At 40.9% G+C, this 18069-nt stretch overlaps 1 protein-coding gene across 1 annotated transcript; it reads right to left on the reverse strand.

Annotated features, from left to right (window-relative positions):
• Positions 1 to 235: 235 nt before the first annotated feature.
• On the reverse strand, positions 236 to 12648 carry BTF3 (basic transcription factor 3). The gene is made up of 6 exons (XM_075591794.1): positions 12490 to 12648; positions 10539 to 10607; positions 4006 to 4119; positions 3167 to 3368; positions 1953 to 2009; positions 236 to 546 (listed from the first exon to the last, which is right to left on the reverse strand). Exons 2-6 carry the CDS (start codon positions 10605 to 10607, stop codon positions 500 to 502), a joined length of 489 nt encoding a protein of 162 aa, XP_075447909.1. The 5' UTR covers positions 12490 to 12648; the 3' UTR covers positions 236 to 499.
• Between the last annotated feature and the right edge of the window lie 5421 nt (positions 12649 to 18069).

An 18069-nucleotide genomic window follows, 5' to 3' on the forward strand; every position in this document is an offset into this window, starting at 1 on the left:
TCCCCTTATGAGATATCATTGGATGATATGACACTGGGGTTTTTTGTTTGCCTTCCTCTGGATCAATAAGGTAGTATAGATATAGGATAAAGTATCTGTTGTCTAAATTTAGCATAGGTTGAACTTGAAGGACGTACATCTTTTCAACCTCATCTACTACAGTATGTAACTATGTAGTTGGTTTGTTGATCACATTCTGTAAATACTTCCAAACAAACACAATACATCAAAACAATCTCATGAAGTTTTTTTTATTATAATCAATCTTTATTTCCAGAATTGTTCAGCTTAACCAGGCTACAAAGATGGGTGATCTGCATAGAAGCAGTATCTGAAGAGATGCAATATGGAAAGGCTTTCAAAACCACAAATCTTAATCTCATCAAGTCAGAGAGCAAAAACAAAAAAAACAACAAATTATAAAGCAGTCACAATGTAAAATAGCAGCTCCGTTTAGCTTTCAAGTACTGAATTTCTTCCGTGGTTTAAGTTACTGTACTTAGATTGATTCATTCTTTGAAGCCTCGTCAAAGTTCTCAACAAGATCTATAAGGGAAAAAACAAAAAAACAAATTTAAACCATGACTTGGTAGGTGTAGACTCAGCTTACATTTTCAGTGCTAGTGTCTCCTTAGCCAAATCCAAATCCCAGCCAAGCAATATTTTTGGAATAACCAAATAAAGCATTCAAAATCAAGTTAAGTGCATAAATTTATAATTATTTGGTTATTCCCCAAATTTGGTCTGGCTAGGGTTCCAACAGTAGAGGGCCTGAGAAACCCTGCTATACAGCAGCACTGTGCATCAAACAGCCAAAGCTTATTCTCGTTTGGGAAAATCAAATTTAAAGAAGCAAAAAACAGATTTTCCATGCCGATTCTGAGATACTAATACCCAACTCCAAACATTTTGGACAACAATGATTCTAAACACAGTCTGAGGGCAAAATCAATATATTTTTTTTTTTTTTACACAGACATGCACCGGGAGCTAGCGGTGTGAATAGCCTGGGTACTCCAGGCAACAGAAGTCCAAATACACATTACGATCCCCGAGTGGTACGTTGATCCACTGCTATTGTCCCTACTAACTTAATTCCTAATGAGTGTCCGCACCAACATGTACTTAAAATAGGAGACCTGGAGATTTTAACCGACAAAGTCTGGTAATAGGTCATTTTTAGCATGTGTACGTTTGCATTACACTGCCTTTCTAATGTTAGGAACACCATCTTCTGTCCACCGACAATTGTCTGCTAAACTATTTGAGTATTTTACTGTGTTATTTCAGGAAACTTAACACGTCATTTTAAGGATTTACAGCTCAATTTCTGTATTTGTCACTGTTGTGGAAAATAAAATCATTCTAATAGCTGCAGAATCTCTATTTTGACCACAGTGGACTTGCAGCATGTGGCTGTGTTTGAGTGCCTTACAGTGTTTTCTCTACAGAAGCAAAGATTGTGTCCCAGTACTATAACAACCATAATCAAACTGCACTAAGATTTCATCCCAATAAATAATTAACATTGGTTGATCTGCTTCATATTTGCATAATATTCAACTCTGTTGATTAGCCATATCAAATTTGTATTAGCACCCAGTTAAGTTACAGTTTCTTCACATACATTGATGTTAGACAAGCCATCAGAGCTTATATGAAGGCGTATATGCATTGCATCAAACTAGGAGAAAAGCGTATCAACGGCACAAAATATGCAGCAACATCATTTTACGAGACGACATACTAGAAAAAAAATTTGGGGTGGATAATGCAAATATTAACTGCACTAAACAGGCACGGAGCTTTCCAAAGTTAAGTGCGAGACACTTCAGGATATGTAGTGCAATTGCTAGGCAGCACTGAAGATGTTATGCTTAAGTTGACACCACGTATATTAATGATACTGTAATATTGAATATACCCATTGTTTAAGAATCTAACATTCTTACCTGGAACTTCATCATCCTCTTCCTCCCCAGTAGCAAGTGGTGCTTTCCCATCCACAGCTAAAACAGAGTTATCAAAAGGACAAAGCCAAAATCAACAGCATTAAAAACATTCACTCATCAGTTTGACACATCTAGGATTTAATATTTAAACTACATGTTTGTCATGTTCTGTTCATCCTTAATGTCTCTGATCAGGCTGTTTGCAGTGCTTAAAGCCCAAAGCAATCTGTACTTTTTACTCTGTTTGCAAAGTAATTATAACGCCATCAATAGTCAAACAGAGAAAACTGGTACGAATGAATCTAGTGTTCCCGGAGAAATTAAAGATTTTTCCTAAGATAGAAGCAAGAACTTTTTTTTTTTTTTTACACACACATTAAAGGGGGTTGGAATATTTCTAAGAAAGTAATCTACACTGAACTGCTGATGTATTTGCTTGCTAGGTTGGACTGTCTTCCTTTAAAGCTGCAGTTAAAGCAATATCATGCATGTGTGTTTATTTATTTTTAATAAAATCAATTCTGTACTATGAGAAAATACTTGTAGCATTTAAAAAATAAATATTTTTAATGTATTCTAATGTAGCACACATTTTTGCTTCTATAGAAACCATTTACAAAGTCACACCCCATTACTCTTCTGGCTCTTGAGCCCTGCCCTCTCTCTAGCAGTGCACCAATTGTGTCTAGTAACTGCATGGTCACACCATCTTCCACATAGAACTTTGCATTGTGGGTACTGTATTGCAGCAATAACTGAATTAAATAAACCCCAAGCAAAGCAATCGATTACAGGAGAACGGATCGATCTGCAGTTTAGCTAATCACTTGTCAGTGTGCAGATTGTATTGATGCACATAGAATGGAAATTTAAAAAAAAAAATGAGGCAGCTTGATCTGCAGCTTTAAGGTAAAGCACTGATAAACACTGACTGCTACAATGTGTAGCACAGTGCAAAACAAAAAAAGTTGCAGAAAGACCATTACAAAGGGCTTGAATAGTGATAGCCTATGTTGCTAGAGAATAGTATTTGCAAGAACTATTCCTAATCTAAGTCAGTATTATACACGCCAAGTCTCACTGAGGAAACCATGACTAAAATACTTTTCTTCCACTTAGAACATAACACAGAATTAAGTGTTATCAAATAAGGCAACGCTACTCCACAGAGAAATGAACACGGGCTGGAAAAACGGGTTACGCTGATCACTTACATTGTTTGGGCAGAGCCTCGGCAAGTCTCCGCAAGCTAGTGAGGCTGTCTGCTCCAAGCTGGTTCAAGATGCTGGGCAACATTTCCGTGAGCTGCTTGGTCTCAGCGTGCCCTGTAATGGTGAAGGTGTTGGCAGCCAAGGACGCCTGGACTTTCGGGTTGTTGAAGTGGATAACTGTCCCTTGGTTTGTAAACATATTAACCTGTCAACATAGTTATTTAAACATAGTAAGTGCTCATTTTTTCTTTCTTTTAGGTTTTCAGTATTAAAAATATGAATTCAAATAGTGAAAAAATGACGAGTCAATTTTTTTGGTTGCTATTGACAGGTCTTGACTGATGTCAGAAGACATCTTTAGTGCATGTCTTGGGGAAGAAGAGTGTTAAATATTGGATTGAGGATTCTTAGGAAATACAGACAGTCTGGGGAAGAGGCTGGTTAGCCAAAGAGCTTGGTGGCAGAGCAGATGCGTGTGACAGCTGGGGTGAGGGGGGCGTGAGGGGAGAAAAGGAGGAGTGAGGCGATCCAGGACTGCCTGTCCCTGCTCTAGATGAAGCGCCAACTGCAGGAATGTTAGTATGGTGTGTGGCGGGCACCTACATTGAGCATTTTTGCACACCCCCTGCACTATTCCTGGGATTGCATATCGCAGGAGAATTTTGGTTGGGGTAAAAATAAATACAAAATGGGCCACAAAAATGAAATGATCTGTTCTATGTCATGGCCTAAACCCTTTATACATTTGCACATATAGATGTTTATATCAAGGGAAATTGTGGAACCCAAGTAAACAATAGGAGGTTTCAGCAGATTAGTAGCAACAGAATAAAGTCGATTACCTCCTCTATGCCAGAAATGTTATTCACTCCCAATTTCTTCAGGGAGAACTGTAATTTCTTGTCATCTGCAGTAGCTGTTCTGTGGACAACCTTCTTCTTTCTGCGGGCTGTTCCCTAACAGAGAGAGGAGTCCAAAAATAAGAATCTACTTAAGCTTTTAGAGCAATTACTTTCAAAAAGAGTATTTGTTAGCACGTTAAGTAAGACATGCAGTGGCGTGTTTGTCCCTACCTAGGGAAACAATCTACATACAATCTGGAATACTAAACAAAAGTTAGACTTAGTCATTCACTGAAAATGTTTTCCTCCTTCAGTGCCAGAGGGTCTGCAATGTATTGTACTCCAGTAATGAAATGGGGAAGGCAGAGTTTGAGTAGGAAAATACATTTTTTTTTAATTATTCCACAAGAGACACAACGGAAAAAGTGCAGCCTCTCCACTAAATGGAATTGCAAATGTTTAGTTTATTTAAAATCAATCAAAGTTAATACACTAAAAATGTGCATTAAAAAAATAAATAAAAGTTTCACGAGTGCCAATACTATCAGGACAGAGGAGAAATCGAGATAGCACTGGAAACGAGGCTGGCCAGGTGGGGGCAGGGTGATAGGTACAGTACTACAGGGAGACTGGGGCTAAGAAATGTGTGTAGCACACTAACCAGTTGTCTCAACTCCGACAACTCATTGTAATGCACTGCAGGCCTCTTTTGCAACAAAGGAGTAAGCGCAAATAGTTACAATTCCAGTTGCACACTGATATTATAGGACAGCTTTAAAGAGGCAATCCAAGCAGCATGTTAAAGAATATTTTTTGTTTTAATATATGAAGCCGATTATTTTATTTTATTAAAAACACCAATTACCCAAGCTGACAATCAATTAGTTTACTGTGATCAGCAAAGATCCTGCTTCCCAAGGTTCACTAAATGGCCACCTTTCAGTTTCAATCAATGCTTCAGTCAGTGTAACTCAGCAGCTACAATGTATCCTTATATTACTGAGGTAACTATCTATTGTTACACTTCAAACTGCTGGGAATATTGTCAACGAATTATCACAAGCAGGAAATTGTTGCAAAAATCTTGTGCAGCTGGGGAGGTGGGCTAAACCGGCTATAGAAAGCAAAAGCATATTACAACGGCATTAAGAGTTGGGAAAAAATACACATGTAGGATATTGCATGAATTGCTCCTTTAACTGCTTTAAAGCCTCTCTCACCATCATAAAATAAGTGTTTAATTCATATGCTTGTAACCGTTCTCCAGTCTGCACATTATCAAAGAATGACAACTATAGCTTTCAATGGTTTATTCAGTAATAATGCACCGAATACTTTTTTTTTTTTTTTTTTTAAAGGTCTCTTCTCTTAATGGGATTTTGCTCATTACTAAAATCAAGTTCAATTTTAGAACAAGGGTTAAAAAAAAAAAAAAAATTAAAAAAAAAACCCCTTCAATTTCTGTTGCTAAATTATCTTGCACAGAGTTGCTACTGGAATCAGTCCTAAATCCACAGCACTTAATATAGATAATTATAGCACAGAATAAACCTAACTGCTTCCGAGGTTTGTAAACCATCCAATACACTTAAACAGTAACGATCAATGTACTTACATTGCTAAATAAAAGTAAATCATAATTCCACTATTTTCTATGGGGATGGTCTGCTGAAGAGATTAAACTTTAGTCTTCTGTCAAAACCATATTTACAGGGGATAATACATTTAGAAGGTTAAATGAAGGTGACTCATACTAAACAAAAAAAAAAAAAAGACGCCTATGCATATTAAATATTTTAAAAGCTGTAAACATGGTAAGCTGAATTATGTCAGTGGTCTGACTTCCACGACACACCTTGCTTGTGTGATCACTATGGTGAAATATAGGAATACTGGCTACCTAACTGGGGACATGGTGGCTTACAGTCAGAGTAAGCACTAATTCTAAGGCCCAAATAAAGAAAAATTGCCAAATAAACTAACCTGTAAAATCTATTTTAAGATCACTTTCATTCAGACATTTGATTAAAACTACGCTAGATCAAATCCCAAAAATAACCTTAAGTCTCATTTAAGTGTTGTAGTTAGCTGCGGCGCTTCTGCTTGAACAAAATACTACAGGTAAATACGCGATACTGTGATAGTCTACAGATAATTGGTTTCCCCAAAATTCTGGTGTATAATATTATAGCGCCAACAAGGTATACATCGCTTTATATTTATTTTTTTACAAAAAGTCAATACAAAAACAAAGGGAATAGAAATGGGATAAGTGCATTAAGACAAGTGTAACATTGATAGACATGAATATTTGTTCTGAAGAGCTTACAATCCAATTCTGGTGCACAAGGGAAAAACGAGAATGTGAACTGCCAGAGGACAGAAGAGACTGAATACAGGTACAGGTGCACACACACACGCACCTTAATAGTTGAGCATCAAAATGCCATCTGATAAAACCCTATAGTTCTCCATTACTGCATGCAAAATTAGATAGATATTTTTTTCTCCCCTCATCTCCTTTGTCATTTTCAATTGCTCCAAAAGAGGCTTCTGTTACAAGCAAGAAAATCTCCTCTTCTGTATTTCCTGGTCAACTAACAAAGCAACACAAATATAAAAGGCTGCCATGCGGACCACTACGTGCACTTTTCATCCCCTGTAAAATCCTATTCATAATCTATTTTAAGAGAACAGCCATTTCACTTTACTTAAGGACCATAAACCAGATTCCAGATCCTTTAAGCTTAACAGATACTTGAGAAATCACAAGGCCACAATGCTTTCCCAAACAACCTCTTGCAATCATATTCTTCAAACTACAATGTTAGGGCCACTGCAATTGAACTGTAAACACAATTTTAAGAGATATAGATATAAAAAATAATTTAAAAACACACTCGGCTGTCTTTCCCTCCATTTTTTTTATACAGGGTTGAAGCAGGGGGTCTCCGGAGCTGAACCTCGTTAACTTCAGCTGAGGACCCCCTGCTTCTGGAGGTACTTACCTCTGTAGTGGGTGCCGGCAGCCACTACGGGGTTCACAGTATGGCTGCTTTTCAAAGCTCCAAGGGCAATAGGAATCTGTGACATCATCCAGTGCGGCTTCCTATTGGCTCATGTGACAAGGGAGCCCTTACACTGCAGAGATACCGGCACCCCCTTTGCAGGCATATCTGGAAGCAAGGGATCCCCGAGCTTAAATTAATGGGGTTCAGCCCCGGAAAGCGCATGCATAACTTTTTTTTTTTTTAAAGGGCTTTAAAGATTGCGGAGTTCTCTCAGTGCACTCTAGAAGATCCAGACTGTCAGATGTATAACCCTAACCTTCCACAGAGACTTGAGCCAATTCCATCTGGCTCGCTTGAAGTGGGATGTGTACTGACGATACAGAATATAGGCGATTGTGATGGACAACTAAACACGGGTCCTGCGAGAAGCCGCAAACCAGAAGCGACATCTGTGGTTTGTAGAGCCAGTTGGTCCCAGCGCGGGACTGATCTACGAGCCTCAACATCCACATCCCCTGCGCCTAACATCTGACTAGACTTGAAACCCGTGTACTGGTCTCTACTGGACTTACCAACTTTTATATGCAAGTTTTTATTGTTATTACTTTATTTGTAAATTACATTACCTTGACCCTTGGCGCGCTTCTGTATTTATCTTTGCATTGCTTTTTTAAATCCAAGCTTCTCAGGAACTAGTCGACATTTTTGTCGTCATTCAAGAATAGGGATTAACACTGAGTGCCCCAAGAAATACCCTGCACATCATGATGGCGGGCACACTAGGGCCCCATAACATACAACATGTTATCAATGCTCATTTTCTTGGGGGGGGAGATACAATGGAGCAGTGAATGTGATCGGAACGGAAGTAGGCGTATCCTCCACATCCGAGGGGCCTGCCGGAGAGCACATGATCGCGGTTGAGTGCTGAAACACCATGGTACTCCGATGCAGCTGGTCTCCCGGCACTCAAAGGGTTAAAGCATAATGCCACTTAGGCGGCGTCTATGCTAAGAGTGACGCGAACAAATGGCCGTGCCTCAATGAGGACGGCCATAGAGCGAGCATGACGGCGTGCCTGAATTTGTAGCGCGACGGCCAGGTGACGTCAGCAGTTCAGCCATAGAGGTCTAACTGCTCACGTCCCTCTCCCCTCTCACAAATCGCCTATGCGGCAGGCGCGTGTGACATCGCGCGCACCTAGCATGGCCATAGGAGTATGATAAATAAATAGAAAAAAAATCCACTCCAACACAAAAAATAGACAGATGGGGAAAGAAACAAAACAACCTTCTAGGACAGCCCCTATTTAATATGCTTTGAAGTAATCCTCCCTTTGCTCAATAAGGTTTTAGCTCCACGTGCACATATATTTCATATTGGTTTCTAAATGACAAAAATATGGCATTGGGATTTAAAGCACTAGAAATTTGTAAAAAAATTAAATTGTCTAACTGGATGGAGTTGCAAGCATGGTAGAATAATACACATTTCGGACTATGTTCTTTCACTAAACGGCAAGTTCAGTATATGTTGCGAACCAGTGGGACGGAGGATTGTAATAAAGTACTGAGCCAGCAGCCTAGTCAGGTATACTAGTTTTGTGCATTTGAACTCTAACTTGACCCGGTTGCTGGGATGAGCAGCACACGAAAACCAGATTTGAAAGAGGCCTTTTGCTTCTCTGACATCCCAGTTTACTTTCCGAATAGAACAGTGGACATTATTTCCCACTTTGCCTTTGAAGAATTACACGGATCATCAAATTCTGCCACAATGCATCTATTTTAAGAGAGACTGCAGTTCCATCTGCTCCATGTGATCATGCAGGATTTCTGTCACCAATGCAACCTCAGAGCAACAAGCATTACATCAGGCCTGCCCAACTCGTAAAGTGAGAAGGGCCGAACTGCTCCAAGAAAAAAAAATTTGGGCCGCACGCGTTAAATCATCATCATCATCATGTCTCCTCCAGCACCTCTCATCATCATCATCCTCATATCTCCCCCAGATCCCCTCACTATCAACCTTTACGATACTCCCCATCTATCTCTCATACCCCATCTCTCCCCCTCACCCACACAATATCCCCCTCCACATCCCCAGCCCATTCCATGTCAGCATTCCCCCCATGTCTCTTCCCACAATATGACTCCCTCACACACCTCCCTCCCTCCCTCACACACCTCCCTCCCTCCCTCACACACCTCCCTCCCTCCCTCCCTCACACACCTCCCTCCCTCACACACCTCCCTCCCTCCCTCACACACCTCCCTCTCACCAGAATCAGCACATCCGCTCCCCCTCTCCCTGGTACTAAGCCCGGCATCCTGATATTGAAAAAAAAAAAAATACTCACGGCATCCTCCTCATGCTGCTGCCCCCGCTTTCCGCAAAACCAGGGGGCGGGGAGGAGGGAGAGGGAGGGGATGGGGAGGGAGGAGGGGAGGGAGGAGGGGAGGGAGGAAGGGGGAGGGAGGAAGGGGAGGGGGAGGGAGGAGGGGAGGGGGAGGGAGAGGGGAGGGGGAGGGAGGAGGGGAGGGGGAGGGAGGAGGGGAGGGATGAATCGCCGCCATTTAAAAAAAATGTAACTTTTTTAAAAATTATTATTTATTTAATTTATTAATTAATTAAGTGGCGCCTGACCGGAGTCATAGCGGGCCGCAGAGAGAGGCCAGGCTGGCCGCATGCGGCCCGCGGGCCGTATGTTGTGCAGCCCGCGGGCCGTATGTTGTGCAGCCCTGCTTTACATACATGCTGTTCAACGCCATCTTACCAGAGGCCTGTGCTACTCAATTAAAGAGCTTATTAAAGAGTGGTCTACATGAATTACAAGCACACCCAATAATGCCGCCACAGATAGTTACTCTATCTAATACATATGTAAAATATTTAGTTTCATTTCACCGTTTTCAGGTATTTAATTTATTAGCATTATAGCTGGATATAAGTGGGAGGTGGCAAGTCAGCCCCACCTGCACATGACAATAACTGGCCTGCCATTTGCCCACCTCAAACTACAAGAGGGAGATTAGTACTAAGACAGTTATCCAGTATAATTTAAATAAATATTAACAGGTCTTAATTACATTGCTACCACGAACGAATTGACAGCTGCAGTTATGTACTCATTGATGATCTCCCAAACAGGCTGCTGCTGAACCTGGGTAATTGAACTAATAGGTCAGTTGTTGAAATATAAAAGCAGTCGACAGTCCTTCAAATATTGGTCTATCATCTAATTTTTTCACTGCCAATGGGGTCTGCAATTTTAAAGGCCTAAAAAGGCAACAAAAGCCTTATGTACGAAAATCAAAATTAACTACACTTCTGGGCTCAGCACAAACAAAATCACATTCATTTGGTTATGGGATGTTGACAGCAGCTTAAAAAAAATAATAATCTTGAACCCCCAGGACTTCAATCTTGTAACAATATAACCCTCCTACCAGAATGTACTTTTTGTTCATGCATTAGAATATCCATAAAATACTAAGGCAGCCAGTCAATGAGACACCTTACCTTTCCACCAATGCGCACTTGTGCTTGCAGTTTGGCCAACTTTTCTTGATTCATAATTGTTTCTTTCATCTGAAAAAGAGAAGGAAACCGTCACTTATTCTAACCAGTATTTACACGTTTGTTCTGTATATTAAATAATATTGCATTAAAAAAAAAAAAAAAAAGAAGTATATTCTCCCGTAGTTGGGAAGCTGGGTTCTCTGTAGCTGAACCGTGTTAGTTCCGGGTACAGCCTGCGATACATCAGAAGGTGATGCCAATACCTTTCGGCTGTGTAAAGGTCCTGCAAGGTATTACATTGTGGCTGCCTATTGGCCCACAGGATGTAGACATTTTCTGCGCCCAGCTGGGGATGCTACTGCCAGCCCTACCAATATAAGTATCTCGGGAAACAATTTTATTGCCACTGCAAATCAAATCGGTTCAGCTCCAGAGAAAACATAATAAACCAAGGAGGTACAGCCACTTTGAGCAGTTAAGACACTGCGCCTGCTTATTTAATGCTAGTTGCTCTGCGCTTCCCCGCCCCCCCCCCCCCACTAACTCACATGTAAATATATATGTTTCAGGTGAATGCCTAAATATTTGCAATATGTAGAAACACTGCATTTTACACATTTTTTAATGCATCTAAAATGACACTGCAATACGTTTATGGCCCGTTTACATTTAAATGTTTTCTACTGTGGCCATTTAGAGGACTAGTGAAGAGCCCTGTTGTAAAGAAAGGAGGTATTTTTACCATGTAGATTTTCAATGAAAAACATGGCTTCTTGATACAGCACAACCCCAGTCTTCCCTAGAGACTGAGGGATAACAAATGCATGGATGGGGTGGCAGGGCTGCAGACCACATGGCAGAAACGCAGTCCTCCCTATAGCACATTTGGACAGGCTGTTCTGGATATGTAGATGGCCCTTGTACATTTTTGGAGCAGGTTTTAAAAAAGCACAATTTAATAACCCAAAAGACAGACAAGATCTGCAGCACACACTGCGGTGACCACATTACCCACACAGGGGCCTGTAGCTCCCTGCACAGCAGAGCCAGGCATCGTTATCATTCATTCACATTGTGAGTATAGAACTGGGTTATCCCTTCCTGTGCCCCAAATGTAATGGAGACAAACAGCGTTAATAGTTGGAATCGCCCAGTCACATACAAAAAATGTCATTCCCCATAAAAGGTCACGGACATCTCCAATCTCATCTTTAGCAACTAGCACTCACCAGATATGTCACTAATTGCACTCGTAAAGCAAATTACTGTGTAGAGAGGAGCTCCCCACCGTGCTTTCTGCCGTCACAGGTCCCCCGAAATTGTAAATATGAAACACATCAATGTAACCATAACCCCACAACACATTCTCTCACAACACAATGATAGTGCCAGGGAAGCTGCAGCGCAGTATGAAGCACGTGAAGGAGGACAAAGTGCACCCTTCTCTCATGTGTCGTCCCCCCTCACAATACATCACTACACCCATTATCCCCCAGGACAGGGGGGGGGGGGGGGGCTTTAAAGGCAGTGTAGGACAAACACCACACACATTACAAGTCACACATGGAGTAGGTCGAGACCCAAGAGTCAGATATTGCTTTAAAAAAACAAACAAAAAAAAAAAACAGGTAATGGGAAAGGTCTGAACAAGCCCCCGGTAATATGCCCGACCCCCCCGACGCTCTCCTTCAGTGCCAGATGTAAGCACCAGCTCCCCTCTTATTACTGCAAACAGCACGGCCTCGTTATTAACACTTTCCATGCCAGATCTGAGCTCATCCCTGCCCTCTTAATGGCAGCATGAAGGGCCGCGGAGTGGGGTTACTGTGCGTGAGGATGCCTGGATGTTGCCCATAATAAGAGGACAGTGAGGGTGCCGCGTCTGGCATGGACAGGCTTCCTCTCCGAGGTGATGGACCCGGCGGTCAGTCTCCGTGATGCTCCCTCCTACCTTCTGCAGGCAGCAGGATGCTTGTGCGTGCGGGGGAAAGCGGGTTTAAAGGCCTCCTCGGGGAGACGCAGGATTGACGGCGCGCACACGCGGGGAGAAAGATGGCAGCTAAGAGGGAGGGCCGGAAGTGACGCCCTTCCACATGTGACTTTGGCTCCCCCCTGGTTCGGTGGGTTTGTGTGTGAGGCAACTGCAGCTCGCGCGTTTCTGTGCGCCCAGGGTGTGACGTAACGCTCTAGTACTGCATGTGTATGCACATGTCGCATATATATATATATATATATATATATATATATATATACATATACACACACACACACCTCATTTATCTCTCTATATATTATATATACACACATTTTATGTAAATCTACGTATATTTAAATATCTATATAAAGTCGATGTGTGTGTAGCCATGTATCTCCTTGGCTACTGATCTGTCCTGCCTAACACATAAACCCTGGTACCACTTTAGGTAGTGTTAGGGTTAAATCTACGCCCTGCTGTAGTAAGCAGCTTCCTTGAGTGATGGGGTGGCCTGAGGCCTAGGTGCCGCCCACAAAGGGCTGAGACCTGAAGCCCCGCCCCTGGTAACAGTTGGGAGTGGGCAGTTGGGTATTGACAGTTGGGAGTTGTCAATTAGTCAGTTCTACCCTCTCCCCTCAAGGGAGTGGGTCCTCCTATCCCCTCCCGCAGGGAAGTCGGAGCTGTTACCGCTAAGGCCCGTAATATTGGGTGTGCAGACGTGCACGCGTGCCTGTGCAAACGCGCGTGCATATGCCGCACACTTTCTGTGTGTATGCTGTGAGCGACTGTGTGTGTGTGTGTTAAATAAGTTTATAATAAATAAATAAATACGTCGGTAAATAAATTATTTATCAACATTGTACATACACACACATACATACATTTCAGCGGCGGTAGCGGCGCAAAATCTTTCTTTTCCTCATCTTCCCCCCCTGTCGGCCGTTTCCACGCTCACTGCCGTGCGTGCGCGGTCCTATTATAGGAAGGCTGACCAACCACAGACAACTATAACTGTCGCCCGCGCGCACGGCGCAGCAAGCGCGCCCTCTATAGAACAGCCCTCTGATTTATGTGTGAGATACCAGCCTGCCCCCTAGTATCAGTGTCTCCCTAACTGGGATACTGACCTCCCTCACGACCTATAGTCAGGATACTTACCTCTGATTTTAGCCACGCAGGTTAATATAGGTCAACACACCCCTGGAGTACTGCACCCAGAGGGTTACCTCAGGTCATTCTGACACTGATATGGGCATACAGATCTCTACAGAGGAGCATAGCTGATTGAACATTACCACTACTGATATACATAGTGTATTTGTTTTATATGTCTATCAGTTTGGTCACACCTACCATTAAGTACTAGAATATATTTTATCCTTGTGACCTGCAATCTCAGTACTTACCCGGACACACCTGGAGTAATCACCCACCACACAGGTCCGCATCAGGAACACTGTGTTGACATATTACCAGTGGTTTATTAAAATTATCTGGCACACATTATCAATTTGATCCGGAGCCAATATGGCTATCTTTATTTAGGATCAACTCACCTTCAGTACGTCGTTCGATCAATATTTTATACATGTTGTTATTAATAAAGATTATGTTTTTAATTCATTCACTCATCTCCAGAGTGTGAACCTGAGTGCTACATTGGGTTCTTTCTCTCCCATATCTACTACAGTGTTTACACCCAAAGCACCGTTCACATCATTATTCCACTGCGGCTGCAGCAGGGGTTCCCCTACTATCTTTATCAAGATTCAAAGTGGCCCAGTTTTAAGTGGCATGGTCGAGTTTAACAGGGAGTTAGAAGATTATTGATTTACTGATTATCTTTTTTTCTTCTCTTCACAGGTAAAAAACATATCTGAATTGTCTGTCTGCAAGCAATCCTGTGCTATGTGTATTTTTAGTTGTAGTCTTTAGTCTAGTCTTAATTAAATTAACTTACACTAACACTTAGGCATGACAAGACCCTGTTGAAAAAACCATCTGTGTTAATATGCCTCAGATGTGCTAATTAATGTGGTTGGGCTGAAATAAATTCTGTCAGGTGACTTATTAGGCCTTTATAAGAGCAACCAGAGCAGCCCTAGCTGTGAAAAGCAGGCCAAGATTCAGAGGCCCACTTTTAAGTGGCATGGTCGAGTTTAACAGGGAGTTCAACAGGAGGGAAACAAGGGGACTACAGAACACCTACGGACCCTCAATCCTGGATGTGAACTACGCTGGTAAGGTAGACATTTTCTATCCCAGACCACACATCTCAGCACTAAACTACTGCTGCCATGATGCTGCTACTATTTATATTTGCTCTGACCTCGCTTCTTTTCAAAATACACATTTCTTTCTACCAGCCCCATGTCTCCAACTCTATTCATATATCTCCATCTTCTTTACCCCTCAATAAAAAACACCCACACAAATCCTCTATTCACACCCTCTATCGACTCCTTCGTGCTGCTGGGGATCTACCCTAAGCCTAAAGCCAGACATACACACCTGATCTCACCTACGCCTCCCTGCCATCTCTTCCCCTTTAAATGGTGTTAACCTTTTCATTTAACACCCATCTACAGCACTTATTCCCTCACCTGCTGTCTCTGTAAATTTCCCCTCAAACCTCTTAGATTGTAAGCTCTTCGGGGCAGGGATTTCCTTTCCCATTGTCTGATTTTTGCTGCACTTATTGTATTTTTAAAATTCCCTGTACTGTATTCTTTGTGAAGCGCTGAGTACACTTTTGGCGCTATATAAATAGACATACAATACAATACAATTAATATAGCTCTATTAGCAACTGTAAACCCATGATATGTTAAACACATAAGTATGCTAATATTGATCCATTCTACTTAAAAAACGGAGCAATCATATTATGGCTTATAGAGTATAAGCTATTAGAGCGTCCTCCTCGAGCTACTTGTGGCAATGTAACATGGTTTGAAGACCTCAATAAAGATGATATTTATGTGACCCAGCAACATCAGTCTCTCCTTGGCATCACAGTGTATGCAGTGCATGGCATGCTTCTCCCCGACGGAAGAAACCTCAACTTGCAAAATCTAAGTAGACCAGATCAACTGCATTACCCCTGGTCTAAATTTCTACTTACGTCATCAAAGAAACTAATACTAGAAGATTAGGTTAGCACAACCTATCTTTCATAAATCCGTGCACATTATTATTAATAATTTTGTTATCCATTAGGTATTCCTGAATATTATCCCATATTAAACCTTCACGTATCTTCCCCACTATTGATGTCAGGTTTACAGGATCTGTAATTCCCAGGTTGTGATCTAGCTCCCTTTTTAAAATATAGGCACCATGTTTGCTATACGAGAATCTTGTACTGAGCCTGTGGAAAAAGAGTCCTTGAATATAAAATATAATGTTTTGGCTATTACTGAACTTGGCTCCTTAAGAAATCTTGGATGCATACTATCGGGGCCAGGTGCAGTATTTACTTTAATTTTATCAAGCCGCCTATGGACTTCTTCCTTAGTTAACCAATTGTTTGTTAATATAAAGGTTGTGGCTTCCTCCTGCTACAATATTTTTGCAATTTACCTCCTTGGTAAATACAAAGGCAAATAATGTATTTAATATCTCCACCCTTTCATTATTTACAATAATTTGCCTGCCCATCTCACACTGAAAGGGTTCTGCATTATCTTTTCTAATCTTTTTGTTATTAATTTACTTGAATAACTTTTTAGGGTTGATCTTACTTTATATTGCAATCCTTTTTTCATTTTCAAATTTTGCTAATCTAATTGTCCTTTTGCAACTTTTGTTAAATTCCTTATAATTCGGATATGATGCCTCTTATGTTAAAGATCGAAATGCCTACCTCTTCCTTTCTATTTCTCCTCTACCTGTTCATTTAGCCACATTGATTTAGACTTGTTTCTTTTATATTTATTACCCAAGGGTATAATACACTAACAATGTTTTAAATACTGCCCATTTATCTTCCACATTTTTTCTTTAAAACATTTCATCCCAATGTATTCCTTGTATATTATTCTTCAGTGTATTAAAATCTGCCTTTCTTAAATATAAAGTCTTTGTTGAATCTGTATAATATGGTTCTTGATAATTTATTTCAAATGAGAGCATGTTATGATCACGGTTTCCCAAATGTTCCTGGACTTGAATATTTGTTATCACTTCTACAATGTTTGATGTTACCAAATCCAGGAATGCCCCTCTCCTGGTTGGTTCCTCAATAATTTGGGTAATGTAATTGTCTTTTTAGTACTGTTTTGTTTAGTTGTAATGCTTATCTAATTGCTGCACGGATAATTAAAACATGACCTAGTTTTGCTGCCTTCTCCATTTGCATAAGTATATTCACTTCTTCAATCTTACAGCTATTTGGTGGTTTATTGCATATCCCTACTGTTATGGACCCTCATTCAGACTGATAACTAGAGTCCGGGTTCTTTGAAAGAAAGAGTAAGTTTATTGATACTTACAATACAAACACGTGCAGGGAGAATCAATTTGTCATGCAAGTCTTCTGGTTGATTCTGAAGGAAGGCACTCTTTCTTTCTTCAGCTTTTATACAGTTTTCTATACATCACATGTTGCATTACTTTTGTCCACACAGGACTTTTCTCACACAGAGAATCCACGCAGTATTTCTCACACAGAGAATCCACACAGATTGTAACAACTGCAGATTTTTAAGTTACTTTACTTCACACAGCTCACACAGTATGTACCTCACACAGAGTGTACCTCACACAGATTGTATCAATTGATTCCCACACAGATTATATCAATTGATTCTTACAATAACCTACTCATTATCGAAATTCCGTCACCCAGACAAGACTTCAGAGACATCATGTCCTCATGAAACACCCAACTCCTTAAAGGAAAGGCATTAACAGATGCCTTACCTTGTGAGTTGAGTGCTCCAGTGATAGCCATCCATCTCCTTTGTTCCAAGTGTCCGAGATTTTGGAATTCTCATCCTCGTCGCCAAACTGTCAATGTTCCAAACTGACAAATGGGGTTAATTTGATAATAAGTAGTTTATTGCAAAGTATGATCATACTCATTCAAAAGTCTTTAAGACTCTCTTCCAGGGAGTGTCCAAGCAGACTCTTTTATACATTTTCGGTTCCTTTGTTCAAAATGTGTTACTAGGCACATTATACTAACCACTCCTTAATTCTTAAACCAATCATCTTATAGCTCATTAAACCTGTTTAGAACTGGCCTCAAAACAGCTATGAATAGGTACCTGATATACACTATCACTAGAATGTGGGTGTTACTTTAGTCACAGTCGTAAATCTACTTAGAAGCAAAACTCTCATAAACACCTCACACAAAATGGATACTAAAGACATAACTGACTTGACAAAATGGAAACTGAACACCGCTTTCAATCCTTCTCCAGAGACCCCCCCCCAGTCCATTTCAGTAATATACCAACAGTATCTTCATTTCAGCAATATTATTTCGTCATAGCCAATAAAGAATATCACTTGTGAGCACATTCACATGTCTTAGACAGGTCTACAACC

This window comes from Ascaphus truei, chromosome 1 (genome assembly GCF_040206685.1).
Source record: "Ascaphus truei isolate aAscTru1 chromosome 1, aAscTru1.hap1, whole genome shotgun sequence".
Classification (NCBI taxonomy): Eukaryota; Metazoa; Chordata; class Amphibia; order Anura; family Ascaphidae; genus Ascaphus; species Ascaphus truei.

Bases quoted from the DNA above. Each gene is read 5' to 3' on its own strand.
- BTF3 (XM_075591794.1), bottom strand. From the start codon at position 10,607: ATGAAAGAAACAATTATGAATCAAGAAAAGTTGGCCAAACTGCAAGCA. The intron at 4,120-10,538 runs GTAAGGTGTCTC...TCTCTCTGTTAG, and splicing joins AAGTGCGCATTGGTGGAAAG to GGAACAGCCCGCAGAAAGAA. The intron at 547-1,952 runs GTAAGAATGTTA...TTTCCCTTATAG, and splicing joins AGAGGATGATGAAGTTCCAG to ATCTTGTTGAGAACTTTGAC.